The 17,880-nt window shown below is 37.5% G+C and overlaps 1 protein-coding gene across 1 annotated transcript; it reads left to right on the top strand.

The window, feature by feature from the left end:
• Positions 1-8,257: 8,257 nt before the first annotated feature.
• Positions 8,258-17,167, top strand: LOC127455017 (A-kinase anchor protein 12-like). The gene is made up of 3 exons (XM_051722539.1): positions 8,258-8,456; positions 11,601-11,700; positions 11,885-17,167. The coding sequence occupies exons 1-3, from the start codon at positions 8,337-8,339 to the stop codon at positions 17,158-17,160; spliced, it is 5,496 nt and encodes a 1,831-aa protein (XP_051578499.1). The 5' UTR covers positions 8,258-8,336; the 3' UTR covers positions 17,161-17,167.
• The last annotated feature ends 713 nt before the right edge of the window (positions 17,168-17,880 follow it).

Here is a 17,880-nt window from a genome sequence, read left to right as displayed (position 1 = left end):
CATTACATTAGAATTCTAAATCACTTAGATAAAAGGGACAAGCAATAGAATAAAAAACCTTGGGAGAAACTCTTGGACTTCAGGACAGGACAGGTCAGAGTTGGTGTTAAAAAATGAATCTCATGATCTATCCAATATCTGCAAGGGGATTACATTTTTTAAACATGTTATAAAGCTAGTAATAAATGGAAAATAATGAGAGTGATAGCAGAGGACAGTACTGTATTACTAAATATTTCAAATTAAACAGACGAGTTTTGCATGGGCAAGCACCATTTACATTTTCTATTCGTTATTATTTAATCTGACATTAATGCAACATTATCAAGTAAATGGAAAAGTTAATTAGGCAAATTGCATTGTGGTGTTTCCATCCTAAAAGGTGTCCAAAATACAGTACATTTTGTCTATTGTTTAACAATCTGAAACCCGAAAAACTTATTTTTGTTAAATGTTCTTCCTTTGCTCAAAAAGTGTTTGTGCTTCTTTTAAATAAATTCCAATTTTGATATGGTATATAATGCAAAGTCATTCATATTTTTTTTAAATGTGTCTTAAGTGTCCAAATACTATTTGTGTCCACAGTGTATGTTTAATGGATATAATTTAGGAAAAATGAGTTACACACAAATTTGTTCTGCTCATTGAATAAGACCCTATATGTGTTTCAGGGCCCATATGCTGATAACTTTTATATAAATATAGGCCTACTGTAAAAAGTGTAAATGCAGTTGCTGTCTAAAGGAGCTAAACTTACCCTTAAAAATGACTTTTGTTGTTGTAACCGACTATAATGAGGTTGATTTATCCATATTAAATAATATTTTTGAATAAAACCAGTTCATTTAGTTACCACATTAATTTGATTTCCTGCCCATTTGAAAAATTCTTCTATCAAGGTTTATTAGACAAATTAAACTGTAATAATATTTAATCATATAAAATATTGAATAATATAATAAATAAAGTACATAAACATTCAGTTTTGTAAAGGTGCTTCTCAGAATTAAATTACCCCAAATTAGATACCAGAAATTCACTTACCATTATAGGGAAAGACACCACAACACAATTATGTAATCAAACATCCTGAAAGCTGGGAAAATTTCGTTTCATTTCCCCAGGTTCCTAGTTACCTTTAGAAATGCAAAAAGAAGAGACCGGGGCTAGTTGTCATGCAGCTACTGTATATGTCGGTTACTTTAAAGTAAGAAAGTTTAGAGTCAAAAGTACAAATACCCAAATGTGTGTTGTCTCTAGCATTGGTTTTGTATGCTGGTTCCAGACACCTAGTTTGTAATTTGGTTATTTATATCCTCCAAACAAAAATTTCAATATCATCATTTAAACAATAAAACCAAACAAATATGTATTACATTTAGGCAAGGGTCAACTATATAATTAAGATATATTTTAACAGAAAGGACAACGGTATTATTTAGTTCAGGCAAGTTGTCACATGTGTTTAAAATTTGATAAATGTATTAATTAATTAATTAATTAATTAATTACATATTTTTTGGACAAATCAATGCTTTGTTGCCTTACCGATTCCATTTGTGCTGTTTCATTATATGTGTGTGTGTGTGTGTGTGTGTGTGTGTTCAACAATAGTTTTACTGTTTACTCTTTGCTAAAAAGCTTATAATAGGCTGTTTAATAACAGATTCAATTGTGAATTACCTCATATAGTGACAACATGCCCCACTATTGATCAAAGTTTGTTCAATGAACTGTATCTTTTTTCCTGGGCAATAACGGTGGAAATGTTCAAGCTTTTCTCTTCATTTTTATTGCCAAGAAAGTTTTAAAATTTTAATTCTGTCATGAACAAATCCTACATCCTCTATGACTTTCTTTCCTCCATGTAACATGTGGAGAATGTTAATCTCAGTCACCATTTACTTTCATTTTGCATCTTTAGTTTTTCCATACAATAAAAGTTAATGTTGACTGAGGTTGTCATTTTGTCTAAAATCTCCTTTTGTATTCCACAGAAAAAAGAAAGTCATATGGGTTTGAAACAACATGAGGGTGAGTAAATGATGACAGAATATTAATTTTTGGGTGAATTACTCTTTAAACCTGTGATTGCCAACATTATGATAAATTCAGGTACAAATAGGTCAATAAAAACAAGATCTGAAGGACAGACAAATTCTCACGTTCACATAATTTCTTCCTGTTTCCAGGGACTTTAAAACTGTATAATGTCTGAAGAAGACATCAGCTGGTTTTGGTTAGCCAAGCTGTGAGTTGTGACTTAAATTAACTGATCCTATTAACTTAGTATGAACGTCCCCACACCCACTCCTGTGTTTCAGGGCCTTTTATTGCATTAACGTTCATGTTTGTCGTGTGTTTGCAGATCTCTTTTAGCTCAACAATTAACTTTTGATATGACTGTGCTTTTTGCTTGATAAAGGAACAAAAATAAAGATGATTTGGTATTTCACACATTAAACCTCATGTAGAAATGTCCAACCAAAAGCAAAGGTTTTTACATTTTTAGAAGGAAATGTAATCAGAGCAAAAATTCCTAACTCTAAGAATGAGCAGTGATGGTTGCCTTAGCAAGCACCACTAAAAAAAGTATAAATAAGCATACACTTGCTGTTAGAGATTAATTCAAGGAACAGCTAAATTGCTCTGTTCATTGATAGCACAGCCATATTATTCAAGATGAATCCTGTATATCAGATAACATCTGAAGCTTATAGTGATTCGCTTTCACTTAGTATATTTCTGTAAGGATTCTGACTTTGGTTTAAATTCTGTGAATTTGGAATGAAAGGTGATTGAACAGCTTGTAGAACTGTCACTTTCTGTCATCTGAGAAAAAACTCTTTCCACTCTTCAAAATTTTGTGTGTGTATTGGCAGGGAGAATACACATGTAATGTGGAAAAAGTTTCCTGTGAGATTTGAGTTCAGCAACTTGCTCAATTTCTGTCTCCGACAAGATGCCTTTTGACCTTGACCCAACACTGATCCATAGCATCTATGCCCCAGTAAATGGGTTTGCAGGAACACATCATTCCAGCAATCATGCATTTGTTTCCTGTTTTATGCAATGTCCTGGTTCATTCATAGCCATTGTGCTGATGTTTTTTCCACAATATAAAATTGTCAGACTGAATGGTTAAAGCTAAAGAGTATAATTTTCAGACATTATTTGTCAAATAGGTTGTCCCATTCCAAATTCATGCCATTGGTTGAGCCAGTGTTATGTCCGGTAAAACCTATTGCAGTTTCATTTGGTTCTGCTAGTGGCGAAGAAATTTCTCCTATTTTTTTTTTCTCCTATAGATATTTTTTTAGGATGTCCAAGCTTAAAATTACATTGGTTTTTCAAATGTCATGTGACCAATTTTGACATGCCAGGCGTTCAAGTGTAAATGAGATTGGAGAGCTACGGTGGAGGGAAAGATTTTTTTAGTGAATAAAGTCTTAATTTTCAGTCTGTATAAAGCTATCATCTGCAACCTGGTCTCATAGAATTACATTACTAAACCTACAGTTTTTATTTTTTTTGAGAATGATTTTACAATGATCGATATACGTATAATGGCAGTTTCCTGGTGAAATGAACACTAGAGGCTTTAACGTTTGCATTACATAACCAACTGCATTTACAAGCTTGTTCGAGTGCAATCAAGCAGCTCGCACTTACGATACAGAGGATAGAGGTACGAGTCCAGAGAAGCACACGAGTCAACACGTGTGCCAAAAGTGTTATAGAAGCTCCACAAAATGGCATGGTTACTTTAGGTAATTGCGTTTTTGATGTCATATTTGCTTTTTATAACACTATTGGTTAGGGGTTTTTTTGTTTGTTTTTTCATCCCCAATTTGGCATGCCCAATTCCCAATGTGCTCTAAGTCCTCGTGGTGGTGTAGTGACTCGCCTCGATCCAGGTGGCGGAGGATGAATCTCAGTTGCCTCCGCGTCTGGGACCATCAATCTGTGCATCTTATCACGTGGCTTGTTGAGCACGTTACCACGGAGACCTAGCACGTGTGGAGGTTCACGCTATTCTCCGCAGCAACCACACACAACTCACCATGTGCCCCACTGAGAGTGAACCACATTATAGCGACCACGAGGAGGTTAACCCAATGTGACTCTACCCACCCTAGCAACCAGGCCAATTGGTTGCTTAGGAAGCCTGACGGATTTGAACTTGCGACTCTGTCTCGGTGTGGTAGTCAGCGTCTTTGCTTGCTGAGTTACCCAGGCCCCCTATCGGTTAGGTTGAAGATTTAGGTTCATCTGTTTGGCTGAACATTTAACTCTCTTTTCATGGCAAACAGTGGATATTTCACCCGGAGCTGCCACGATACATGCAAGGAACCACGTACAGTAAAATCATACATGTCGCCACAGTCATGTAATTTTCATGTAATTCTTTTTTTTTTTTTTTTTTTTCTGGAGCTTGACAACGTTTGGTCACTATACTTATTTTTACAAAAAAAAAAAAAAAAAAAGAACAGCTTGGACATTCTGGAAAATATCTCCCTTTGCATTCTGAGGCTGAGAAAATAACACGATTTTCAATTTTGAGTGAACTATCCCTTTAAAAGTTTTAATATTTTATGCAAATAGTTTTCTTATGAACTAAACAAGATTTGTTTTAAATATCATGTTCTATAGAAAGGTCATGATTTTTTGAAGGAAGGAAAGAACACGCTTTCAGATGAACATTGAATTAACAGAGCGATCCTTGAGACACGCAGAGCATAAGTGAACCATTGCAGAGCATTTTGTGTAGGCTTGTTTACCACGCTTGTGATGCAGTTCACATGGCCTCGTTTAATCTCAAATCTCATTAGGATAAAGGCTGTTCTTCCTTAGAAGAACATTTGACCAGTCAGTTGATTTTAATTCACCCTTTACCCATGCTTTAGTCTTGTCCACCTTGTAAAGTTGCTGACATGCCCAAAATGCCATAGATTAAGAAAATCTTCATTATCGTCTTATTGCCATTAAAGAACCTGAGGCTTTAAATACTCCTCATCTCTCCTAAATGTTAGAATGACATTAGCCACTCCCATTGCACCCAGATTATCAGGTTTCTCTCTTATCTTATGTTTATCACAGCTGTAAGTTATCCTCACCCTATAATCAACTCTGATGTGAATACTAATTCTACTTTTACAATTTACACTCAAAACTGACTGTTATAATTTTCAAACCCGTCTGACTTCCTTCCATGGAAACAAAATACGTTAAGTAGAATGTTTGGGGGAAAAAATATGCAATGAAAGTGAATGGTGACTGAGGCTAACATTCTGCCTAATATCTCTTTGTGTGTTCCATGGAAGAAAGAAAGTCATAAGGGTTTGGAACAACATTAGGGTGAGTAAATGATGACAGAATTAGAATTTTTGGATGAAATATCCCTTTTATAATTTAAATCACTCTCATTTTTTAATATAGTTTGTATCTTCTCTAGGAGAAATAAAAAGAGTAATTTGAAGTCACATGACGATATGAATTCTTTCCAGACCAATATTCATTTCACAGTCTGATGTAAGAATCACCTGATGTTCAGTTTAGCATGTAGTTATTAATAACCTGTGCCTTCACAAAGAGCATTGTGTATATGTCTCTGTCGACTAAAATACCTTTCCAATGAAAGAATTGTTGGATGCTTTATTAACGTATTAAAATCTTAGAAATAGAGTTCCTTGCAAATGTGCTAGGCCCTTTAAAGGGATGAGAAAATTAAAAATCTGTCATCATTTACTCACCCTCATGTTGTTCCAAACCCAAATGACTTTCTCTCATGTATCACAAAAGAGGCTGTTACACATAATGTTAAGGACTGACAACCTCATTCACCATTCACTTTCATTGCATAATTTTTTTTTCTCTCCATACAATGAAAGTGAAAAGGGACAAAGGCTTCTTTTTACACGGAAGAAAGAAAGTCACATGTTTGGAACACAAGGATGAGTTAATGATGACAAAGTTTACATACAGTATTTAGGTGAGTTGTCCCTTTAATGTATTTTCTCATTTTAATGAATTACAAATCCTACATCCTTGTGCAATGCAAATAGTGCTGTTCTCACTGCTCACAATTCCGTTGAGATCAAGGCTTTGACTTTGTTATTGTAAGACATTCACCTTTTTGTTCTACAGCCACACCAATGTTTATTTGACACTTGTTCTTGGGATTACTGAAAGGGATTACTTTCTCCCCAGCTTTGGTTTTCAGCATACTGCAGTGGGTTCTCCTGCACAAGTTCTCTGAAGTTTGCACCATCTGTCCTTCAGTGCACTGAAGCAGTGCACCATTCCCACTGTATGATCTGCCACCACTATTAGACTAAAGGTATGTTGTACTTTGAGGTGTGTGATTTGAGATCAGATTTGAGCCACATATAGCTTGAATTTGTGCCACATACATTTGCATAAATCCATTTAGCAACTTGGCTGCTTTTTTATATATACAGTATAATACAGACATGCTTTTACATGGTTCTGTTTGAGATCTTTAGAGTTCAGATGGTGGTTTGGACCACCCTCCTCATTATTATGCAGCATTATGCAAAAAAACTTGGTGTTTGGGTTTTTGGTGTACCTTTACTCCATTCTCAGTTACTGTTGCTCCTTCAAAGGGAGCTCCTTGGTCTATATGTGGCTTCACTTAATAGTTTCAGATCATATAGAGATGACTATTCTTAAGCAATGTCTAGGTGGTTGGAACAGATCCGGATAACTCTTTTTAATGTTTTTTATAGTCCAGATAGCGTTGTAGTTATGATGATTCACAATTAGAGGGCAATTGCAAGACAATTTGGTCCTTGTTGGGGTAACTATTAGAGCTTTTGCAAAATAGATGGTAACATTTTGCTCAAATACTACTGTAAAGAGCAACTTTAATTTTTTTTGTTAAAGATATTGTGTAAAATTAAACAACTTTAGAACTATTCCCATTGAAACCAATGTACTGAAACCTCAGAACTTGCAGATTTAAGTGTATATTGAACTACATTTGAATTGTATTTTTGGTTTATTGGATTAAATGTGTAGTTAAAGGGATAGTTCATCCAAAAATGAAGTGTGTCATCATTTACCCTCATTTTGTTCCAAGCCCGTTTGACTTTCTTTGTTCTCTGGAACACAAAAGGAGATGTCAGGCAGAATGACAGTCTCAGTCACCATTCACCTTCATTGTATAGAAAAAAGTAAATGGTGACTGAGGTTAACATTTTGCCAACTCCTTTTGCTTTCCACATGTTACACCAATTTTAACTTCTTTACATTGACTCCCAGTTAAATTTAGAATTCAATTTAAAATTCTTGTGATGGTTTTTAGAGCATTGCATGGTCAACTCCTGCTTATATAAAAAAGTTGTTGCAACCTTATAACACCAGCAGGAATCTGAGATCTTCGGAACAGGTCTTGTTAGCTGTTCCTTGCTCTAGACTAAAGACTAAAGGTGACTGTGCCTTTGAGGTTGTTGCTCCCAAATTGTGGAATGCTCTTCCTTTGGATTTAAGATCTGTGGACTCTGTGGTCATTTTTAAAAAGCAGCTAAAAACCCAGTTGTTTAAAATTGCTTTTGTCTAATTTGTTTTTATTTTTTATGCTTCCTTGTTTTTATATTGTGGATGTTAAGCACTTTGTGACGTCTGTTCTAGAAAGGTGCTATAGAAATAAAAATTACTTACAGGATTGGAACAACTTAAGGGTACGTAAATTATGATAACATTTAACTTTTTGGGTGAACTAACCTTTTAAAATCTTATGAAAATAATAAGCACTTGAGTTTTAGGTCTGTTTAATTACCTTTTTAAAATTAAAATAAATATATATATTTTTTAGAAAAATACATTTCTATGTAAGATTTATATTGCAGAACAATTATGTAATTTATTAAAAAAGTTAATAAAATAATTTTCCAGTGGTCCCACCATAAGAACATTTGGTATATCTTTCATAACATAACTTTGAAATTAAATTCAAAATTCTTTAATAAAGCATTTTAAGTAGTTCCCACATACTATGAGTTATTTTGAGTTATTATTACTTATTTAATGAGCCTATAAATTCGTCAGTAATAAACAAGTTCATTGTAGGGGTTGTCCCGCGGTGATCCCAGGACTGTCCTTCTCTCTTCCATTGATCCATCGAGGCGTGCCAGAGTGTTCATGTGAAGCCGAAGGAGGATGTGTCCTAAAAAGAGTTTGCATCGAGCCAAACTGCATCACTGTGAGTCTGTCTGACCACAAATCGACACTCATCTGTGGATATTCCCTTTCGGTTTGTACATGCATAGAGTGAAAGGGAGGACAGCAGAACGTAAAGAGTGCAGGTTTCTGAAATGGGAGCTACATCTTCATCATCCGCGCAACGGGACAGCAAATGTGAGGGAGACGCAGCAGCGGAGGAACAGACTGCAGGGGCTAGTGATGCTCGGGACGACGCCAGTGCTGAAGACAAGGTAGAAGACATTCACATTGCCTCCTGGTACATGTAGAAGATGGTTTTCTAAGTATCAATGGCGCGATCTCTGAATTTTGAAGCCATTGGCTGTGTCTGAAAACCTAGTTAGTTGCCTACCTAGACAGGATTTTCGAGTCTTTACGCATTCTGTTTCAGGACGCGACAAAAATGCTGATTCGGAACGCGCTAATCGAAAATATGTTTCGGAATGGCAAAAAATACTGTCACGGTAGGTAGCTCATTAGGTTTTGAGATAGGCCTACGCCATATGTGGTCATATGTCCACATTATCGAGCTCTTTTAAAGTTAGAGGAATTGTGTTTAGGTGCGGGCAATTAATGAGACATTAGTTTTTAGACATTATTAGAAAATAAATGTCCATCCTAACCAGTAAGCTACTGTTTCTCTGTGGCGATGTGCTGCCGTTTAACTGCAGTAATCATATTTCAAAGACACGATTAGGAGTCTGTCCTATTCATAGGCCTAAAATGTCCTTTTAGTGAACAATTGTATTTGGTGCAGGTAGTTCAATCTGCCTTTTAGTTTTGTGAGAAAATAAATGATTATTCACCATTGACAGCGACAGATTAATATATATATATATATATATATTTGTTTTGATTTATATATGTAAATATATACTATGAATTCTGATAGGGGAATTTTATGAGACATTATCTGGGTTTAATTCATGTTATAAGTTCTTATCTCTCATCTTGTGGCATGAGAACTGTAGGAGTAATCTACCCACACACTCACACACACACACACACACACACACACACATACACACACACACACACACACACACACACATACATGTTGGTGCAGCTATCATTATGATGACTATCCATAGACATAATGATTTTTATACTGTACGAACTATAGATTCTATCCCCTACCCCTAAACCTAACCCGAGTTTAGTATGTTTGTTTTAAGTGATTTGAATTATGGGGACACTAGAAATGTCCTCATAAACCACATTTATAGCATAATACCCTTGTAATTACCAGTTTGTAACCTAAAAAAAGTCCTGGTAAACCACTAAAACCTGCCCACACACTACACACACACACACACACACACACACTACACACACTACACACACACACACACACACACACACTACACACACACACACACACACACACACTATACACACACACACACACTACACACACACACACACACTACACACACACACACACATTACACAAACACACACACACACACACTACACAAACACACACACACACACTATACACACACATACACACTACACACGCACACACACTACACACACACACACACACTACACAAACACACACACACACACACTACACACACACACACACTATACACACACATACACACTACACACGCACACACACTACACACACACACACACACACACACACACACACACACTACACACACACACACACTATACACACACACACACATACACACACACACACACTACACACACACACTACACAAACACACACACACACACTATACACACACACACACACACACACACTACATAAACACACACACACAGATTTGTTCTGAATTTTTTTTAAAGTGGGCTGACATTGACTGATCCAGTCACAAGAGATTAATTTGTTTATAAAATACTTTTGATGTTTCAAAATGGCAAATGTGTTTGAAATTTACAGGAAATCACGCACCCTTTTCTGAAGTAGTTATTTTTAAAGTATTATCTTAATTTGTTACTCAAAAAAGCATCTGTCTGTCTCAAAATTATTTGAATTTGTTGACAAATTGTGCACTATAACTACTGCCCCTATATTTACACGATACACGATATAACAAACAGAATAATTCAATAATACCTGATAACTGATAAGTCTACAATTGTTGCTTTTAATCCGTTATCTTTACTAAACTGGAAAACCAACCCATCTTGAACCAATTCACATGATAAGAAACAGTGTCTTTTTTTTTTACCTGAATAATATTTTATGGATTAAATTTGTAGTTTGGAATTTCTTTTTCTTTCTTTCTTTTTTGAAAGACTTTTTATTTCATCATATCACATCTCTTTGCGATATTTGATTCGTTTTTATCCCAGGGGATAAATGGAATTTTCTTTCCCTTACTGAACTCCAGTGTGCATCGATTTTCCATGTAAAACATGATGAGGTCAGCCACGGTTTAACAGGAAGTCTCTAAGATAGCTTTTAGACAAAGGAGAGATAACTGATACTCACATTCCCTAAATGCATTCATTAATTTGGTTTTATAAGTTATTTCAAGGGCTGTCTCTTTATAACATTGTGGTTAGATGTTTTTAACTTTAGAAAAAGTAGTGAATCTGATATTATGACAAATTTAATTACACTTAAACCTCACTCCATTTACTTAAATTGTTTGTTAGCTTGAGTGAACAGTGCTATACAGACACAAGATAAACTGTAACCGGACAAACTGAGAAAAGAACTACAGTGATTTAGTGAAAAATAATTTATTATAATGATTTCCACATGCATTTTAACCTTGAGACTTTGAGTGTTGTTGTTGTTGTTATCTTTCTATATACTGTAGTATGACATAGATCCCCTATTTTCAATAGAATTTCATTCAAAATATTTGTAATTAATGTACATTTTTTACTATTATTTAGTATAGATTTAGAGCAAAAAATTAATAGCCATAAAACATGATGAGTTTACTAATGCTTAACATATTTAATGGGCACATAATATAATTATTATATTATTAATATTTTATTATATTATATTATTAATATAATAATCACGAGAAAATACTAGAAAATTCATGAGAAAATGTTTGGGCCTAAAATATCAGCTGTGCCTAGATGGCACAGAGATTGGTTTCTTGCTTGTCATGAGCAAACATTTTTTGTTCAAAGCAAGAGTATGCCAGTATAGTATACTGTTTGCAAGAACAGTTTCCCTGGAGCCAAAGTCATGCACTTTTGCTGCATAAAGTATTTGTACTTCTAAAGTGTTTTACCTCTGAGTTTACAATGCAAAATCATTTATTATTTCATTTATTATATATATGAGTCATAAGCTGAGTCATAAATACTGATATGTAAATGTATGTTTACCCTGTGGTCACTCTCTAATCTGTGCTGTATTTTGCTCACAGTTGTTACAAAAAAATGGACCATTCTCCAGTTTGAATATAAAGACAAAGAACCATGCAGATGAATTAAATGAACACTTTGAGCAGAGGGTACTTGCAGATGGTGGGTGAAACTATATTGTCACTACTACTGTCATTCTTTCTCATCCACTCAAAGTTCCTTGTTTGTGATTGTTTCAAATGAGAACTACACTTTTACACATTAGTAAATATCCATGTGCAAATATTTAATGTATATAGTACACGTACTAACCTTGACACCCTTAATTCTTGTTTATTTATGTCAGTTGGCTCAGGGTTTTTTAATATAAAAGAAGATGGCACAGAGACAATTGAAGACCTTCAGGATGTGGACACCCTTCAACCAAACACTCCCAACGAGGACCGTGAGATGGTTAATGCAGATGCTATAAATGTGAAGGAGGGAACAGAGGAGGATGGCCAAGAAAATGATATAAATGAAGTTGGCTTCAAAAAAATCTTCAGATTTGTTGGATTTAAGTTCACCCTGAAAAAAGACACATGTGAAAAGACTGAAAGAGAAGGGTTACAAGCAAATGAGCAAGTAGAGAATGTGGCAAGTAACTCTGAGAACTTCAACGAATCCAAAGAGAAGATCACTGAGGCAGCAAATGAAAACAGCTCATATGAGAACACAGAACCATTGAACAGTGCAGTGTCTGCCCAGCCTAAGGCAGCTTCTCCCTCTCAAAAAACAGAAAATGAAACCAAGGTGGATCAGGACGCAGAGATAGTGGAACATAATGTGGAGTTCACACCTGATAAAAATCTGGCAAAAGCGGTTGAAGCAAGTCCTGAGCCAGAGGAGCCAATGTCGCCGATCAAACTATTCCTTACACAAGGAATCTTTGCCAGTTTTAAAAAGAAAAAGAAAGAAGAGGAAATACAAAAAGAGAGTAAGGAAGAGGAACTGAAAATAATTGATAAAATAGATTCTGCAAAGTCAGAGGATGCTGAAAAAGAGGATAGTAAATGCATATGCCTTGGTATCCCTCATATCATGTCCGAGGAAAAAAAAATTTCACTGGAGAAAGGAGACAGTACATTATTACCTGAAGAACTTCGGAATTCTCCAGAGAAAGATAAAGTACAAGGAAGTACACTCAAAAGACTTTTCAGGAAATTTTCCACAAGAAGGCAGAGAGAAAGTAAAGCTGCAGAAAAGGTGATTGAGGCTGAGGAAAAAATCTCTGAACAGTCTGAGTCATCATTGGAATTGACAGAGGTCCAGAAAGAGAAGGAACCAGTGGTTGAAGAACCAAAATTAGCTGAAGAGGAGCAGATGGCTGATGTTAGTCCCCAAGAGTCCAAAAAGAAATCTGAGTCCACCGTTTCCTGGGAAGCACTAATTTGTGGTGGTTCTGATAAAAAAAGGGCTAGAAAAATAAATGAGGATGAGACACCAGACAAAGGAGAGGAATATGAGAAAACATCTGAATTTCCCCTTGGAAGTTCCATTGAGGGTGATTATGATCAACTTACATCATCAGGTGAACAAGCTGGAAGTCCTGGAGAGGGAGAGGCAGGATCCACATGGAAAATATTTAAAAAAATGGTCACCCCAAAGAGGAAGGTCAGAACTGGAGAAAGTAGTTCACCTGAACAGATACCTTCAGACAGTGAGATGAACAAAGATGACTCATTTTCTATAAAGAAACTTATTCCAGGGCATAAAAACATAAACTCTGATGCAAGGCAAGAACAGACATCCTCTGATGAGGCTGGAAAGGATGGTGAAACTGGTGACGAAGAAAACGAAACACCCACTATTATTCCTTTCTCAGAGTATGTAATAATTGAGCCTGAAAGTCTTAGAGAGATGAATTTTACAAAAGATTCTCATGTTACAATAGAACATGAGATGACAGAGGTGACTTCACAAGTGTTAGACCAGGAAAAACAAAATGACTCTGAGCCCAAGCTTGCCGCTAAACTTTCATATAATGCAAGACCATCAATCATACATGTTATATCAGAGGACTTTGAAGAACTAACAGACTTCATAAGCAAATATCAACAACTGAGTGATATACCAGAGGAAGGGATCATTGAGGAAAGCTTAGAAACACCAATATCATCTGCTGAGTGGATAACACAGGATGACACCTTAGCTGAGGAATTTGTAGAGTTGACGTCTGATGCCGTCACTGCCCCAGAGCCTGCAAGTGAAGAATTCATTGGGGATGACACAACTGAAATGGTCTCAGCAGTGTCCCAGCTAACAGAATCACCCAAGACATCTGGGCATGTTACACCAGTGCTGGGTGAATATAGCATTCAAACGTCAGATGTGATCCTACAAGAAGCTGTTCAATCCATCTGCATGACTCCACATCTTCAGTCAGAAACCACAAAAGATGAAAGCCAAGAATCCCTTGCTGTGTCATTTTCACCTTATATTGTACAGTCATCCACACCAGAAGAAACAAAAGTTTTAGTTGCACACAAGAAAACAGATGCAACAACAATATGTACAGGCTTAGTATCTCAGGAAATAGAGTCTTTGGATGAACCTCTCCCTGCACCCCAGGTGGAGGCAGTTCCTGAAGTAAGTGATGCTGTCCTGACTGAATTAGTCTCTGATAACCTGACAGATGAACTCGAAGTAGCAGGACATGGGCAAGATGAGGTCTACGAAGCTGAAATAGTGGAAGTTAAGACAACGTATCAGAAACTAATTATAACAAATGCCATTAAAACGGAACTTAATATAGAGCAAGTAAATGAATTGATGGCAGAGCAGAACAAAGAGAAATTTCCAATAGAACCAGTGACGTGTATTGAACCTGTTCATGTGGCAGAGATTGATACAATACAAAGTGAAACTGTGCTGGACCAGATAATTTCAGAAAACACATACGGTCCTGAGAAAGAAGGTCCATTACACTCAGTGTTAGAAAAACCTGTGTATGGACAACCAGTACATTACACCGATGTAACTGCTGAAGTTGAAAAAGAGATCAAGCTTCCAGATGTTGAATTGTCAGCTGCTGAGTTTGAGCAAGCTGCACTAACTGAAGTGTTGGAGTCTTTGACACATTATGTTGTAGCCAATGTTTCTGACACAACTACAAGTGAAGCTTCAGACATCAGTGAGGAAGGAATTGAAATTGTTGCCTCTACTGTGGAATGTCTTGAAACCAAAGAGACTATTAGTATTATAAGTCCAATTTCAGATTCCAGAAAGGCAGAGGTGATGGAGGTAGAAGACATTATACAAATAGAATATGTTAAATCAATACATGTTGATGTTCATGAAATGCAAGGGGACATAAAAGACACAGTCTTAAAAACAGCAGGGGCAGAAGTAGAGACAGTTCTTCAAGTTGTCTCCGCAGGTGATTCATCAATAATTGTGGAGGACATCTATGAGAAAATAGAAGAAATTGAAGAGGGCAAAATGTCACAGAAGGAAATTGAGAACATACAAGCAGAGAAGAGTATTGATGTTGTTGCTTCAGAAGCTGTTCAAAATATTGAGGCTGAAAACATTTCAGAAACTGCAGCTGAGTTATTTGTCAGAGAAGAGTTGGAGGAAAAACTATTGAATATACCAACCGAGGAGGTGTCACTTCCAGGAACAGTATTAGTTGAAAAGTCTGAAGTGATGGATGAAGTTACACCAGAGCTTGAAGAAATGCCCAAAGAAATAGATATTCGAATAGATGATAACAAAGTGGAAGAAGGTGCAAGTGACAGAGCAGACAGGATAGGTCTGAATGACGAAAAGGAACTTGCAGTAAAGGAATGGCAAACATTAACAAACGTTAAAGCCGATGAATCAGAGAATCTAGAGGTTTCTGGTCATACACATATTATTGAGGCATCTCCTGAAATGATTGAACAAGATGTTGAAACAGAAAATGCAGAGACAGTTAAAGGAATAAGAAAGGATTCAGATATTTCTGAGATTTCAAAGGAAGTATTGGAGCACAAAGAAACAACAGCAGAGCTTGAAGATAATTCTGAAGACATGCTAACACATCTAGAGACTGCTCTTCCCCAAGTTGAAACAAGATCTGTACAAACAGAAATCATGGCCTCTCAAACAGAGTTGAATCTGGGAACCGAACAAAGTCCAGAAACTTCCAAGGAGGATGAACAAACTATAACAACTGAGAATATTAAGACTGGTAAAGTTTTAAAGATAGTTGCTATTATTGAGAATGCAAAAAAACAATCAGAGACAGAGAAACCAGTACCAGTAGCACAGGCACTTGCAGTATCTGAGCTACCAGAGGTAATGGAACAAGATAATTATACATCAGTAATAACTGATTTAAATGCTGAAGCAACAGATGGTGACCAAGTAGACCAGGCACAAGTAATGGTAGCAACAGAATTGACAAAAACAGCAGTTCCAGAAGAAAAAGACAAAACCCCTGTTGTCACTGAACCAGAAAGATCAGGACCAGCTTTAATTAAAGGGGCTGTAACAACAGCGAGTGAGTCTTTAGGAGTGGCACAAAATGATACTGCTACACTAAATGAGGTTAATAGTGTGAATAAACACGATGAAACAACAGAAGGCACCATGCTAAAATGTGAACCTGCTGAACAGGAGGTAGAGAAACCATTGGCAATCAAGTTGCAGGTAGACAATGCAGAAATGAAAGATGAAATACCAGCAGTAATGGATTTGAAAGAGGAGCCATCAACTGTTCCCAAACCAGAAGTAGCGTCCATGTCACAGACACTACCACTGAGCCCTGAAATAGAAACAGCAACACTACAAGTTACTGTTCCTGAGATGCAAACACAAGTAGAGTCTGAACTCAGGGCAGAGACCATTGAAATGACAGAACCAAAAGTAGAAACACATGTGGTAACAGAATTTAAAGTAGAGACAGCAGTAGTAACTAAACTTGAAGTGGGGACACCATTTGTGAAATCAGTGGTTACAGAACTTGAGATAGATACACCAGTAGTTACATCTATGACAAAAAATATTGACACACACAGCTCTGCTGTAACATCAGTGATTCAAAACACAGACACTGACACCACATTTTTAACAGAAGTGGTCAAAGAACATGTTGAGATGCCCACTGTTACCCCTGTGGTAGTGACACCATCTGAAGCACTAGATGTAGTTACAACAGTTGTGACTCTAGGCAACAGATCAAGGCCTGTAGCTCCAGTGAAAGACATACCAGATGTGACTCTACTGGTAGGAACACCAGCTGTTGATCCAGTGGCTGTGTCAACAGCTGTGGCCCCAGAAGTTGAGATGCAAAATGTGACTCAAGTAGTCAAGACATCAGCTTTCAGTTCAGGTATAGTAACAGATGCTGCACCTCCTGACGTAGTTAGACCGACAGTGACTGCACTAGCAAAAACCTCAGTTGTGAGCGCAGTAGTTGAAACTCCAGTTGTGACCCCAATGACAGACACTGTGGCCCTAGCAGTAGAAATCCCAAATGGGACTCCAGTGTTAAAGATACCAACGGTAGGACCAGTTGCAGTTACACTAGCTGTAACCCCTGTGGTGGAGACACCAGCTGTTTTAGTGACAGAGGTTGAACCTCCAATAGTAGTGTGATGAGGAGGAGGGTGGGGCCAGGCTGTGAGGAAACACGCCTGGCCCTGAATCGGGCTAATCAGCCGGGAGGGGATAAAGACGAGACAGAGAGAGAGAGAGAGAGCTACATGCGGCTGCTGTGTGTGTGTCTATGTGTTTGTGTTTAAGTTGATTTGAGTTAATTTATGTTATTAAAACTTACATTGACTGTTCAGCCGGCTCCCGCCTCTTTCTTGTCCACCTTACCCCATTACATTGGTGCCGAAACCTAGGAAGGAGGAGGGATTCGCTGTCGTGGAGTCCTCACCGCTGCCATCTGCCAGGGGAGAAGCCACGGCCGTCTGCCTGGGGACGGAGGAGTCGCTGCCGGCCGCTGAGAGTCGGAGGAACTGCTGTCATCTGCCGAGAAAGGGGAGGAGCAGTTCTGTCCGCCAGGGGTTGGAGGACTCGCTGCCGTCCGCCAGGGGAGGAGCGAGCTGTCGTCCGCCAGAGGTCGGAAGAGTGGCTGAGGACCAGGCAACGGCATGTCCGGGGACCGGTGAGCCAGTTTTCTCTCTCTCTCCTCTGTCTCTCTCTCTTTCGCTCCACCTCTTTCCCTCTCCCCTTTCCCTCCCCTCATCTCTCCGAGGGCTCCAGAAAGGCGGGGAAGTCCTGCTGGCAGGCACGGCTGGAAGGGCAACACCTCACCTCGAGGAAGGGAGGGGAGTACGTCATGCCGGGGGTTTCCCCGGCCTGAGTCGA

This window comes from Myxocyprinus asiaticus, chromosome 17 (assembly GCF_019703515.2).
Source record: "Myxocyprinus asiaticus isolate MX2 ecotype Aquarium Trade chromosome 17, UBuf_Myxa_2, whole genome shotgun sequence".
Lineage (NCBI taxonomy): Eukaryota > Metazoa > Chordata > Actinopteri > Cypriniformes > Catostomidae > Myxocyprinus > Myxocyprinus asiaticus.
The sequence above is the reverse complement of the archived record's forward strand: the minus strand, read 5'-3'. Positions and strand labels throughout refer to the sequence as shown.

Bases quoted from the DNA above. Each gene is read 5' to 3' on its own strand.
- LOC127455017 (XM_051722539.1), top strand. From the start codon at position 8,337: ATGGGAGCTACATCTTCATCATCCGCGCAACGGGACAGCAAATGTGAG. The intron at 8,457-11,600 runs GTAGAAGACATT...TTTTGCTCACAG, and splicing joins ACGCCAGTGCTGAAGACAAG to TTGTTACAAAAAAATGGACC. The intron at 11,701-11,884 runs GTGGGTGAAACT...TATTTATGTCAG, and splicing joins GCAGAGGGTACTTGCAGATG to TTGGCTCAGGGTTTTTTAAT.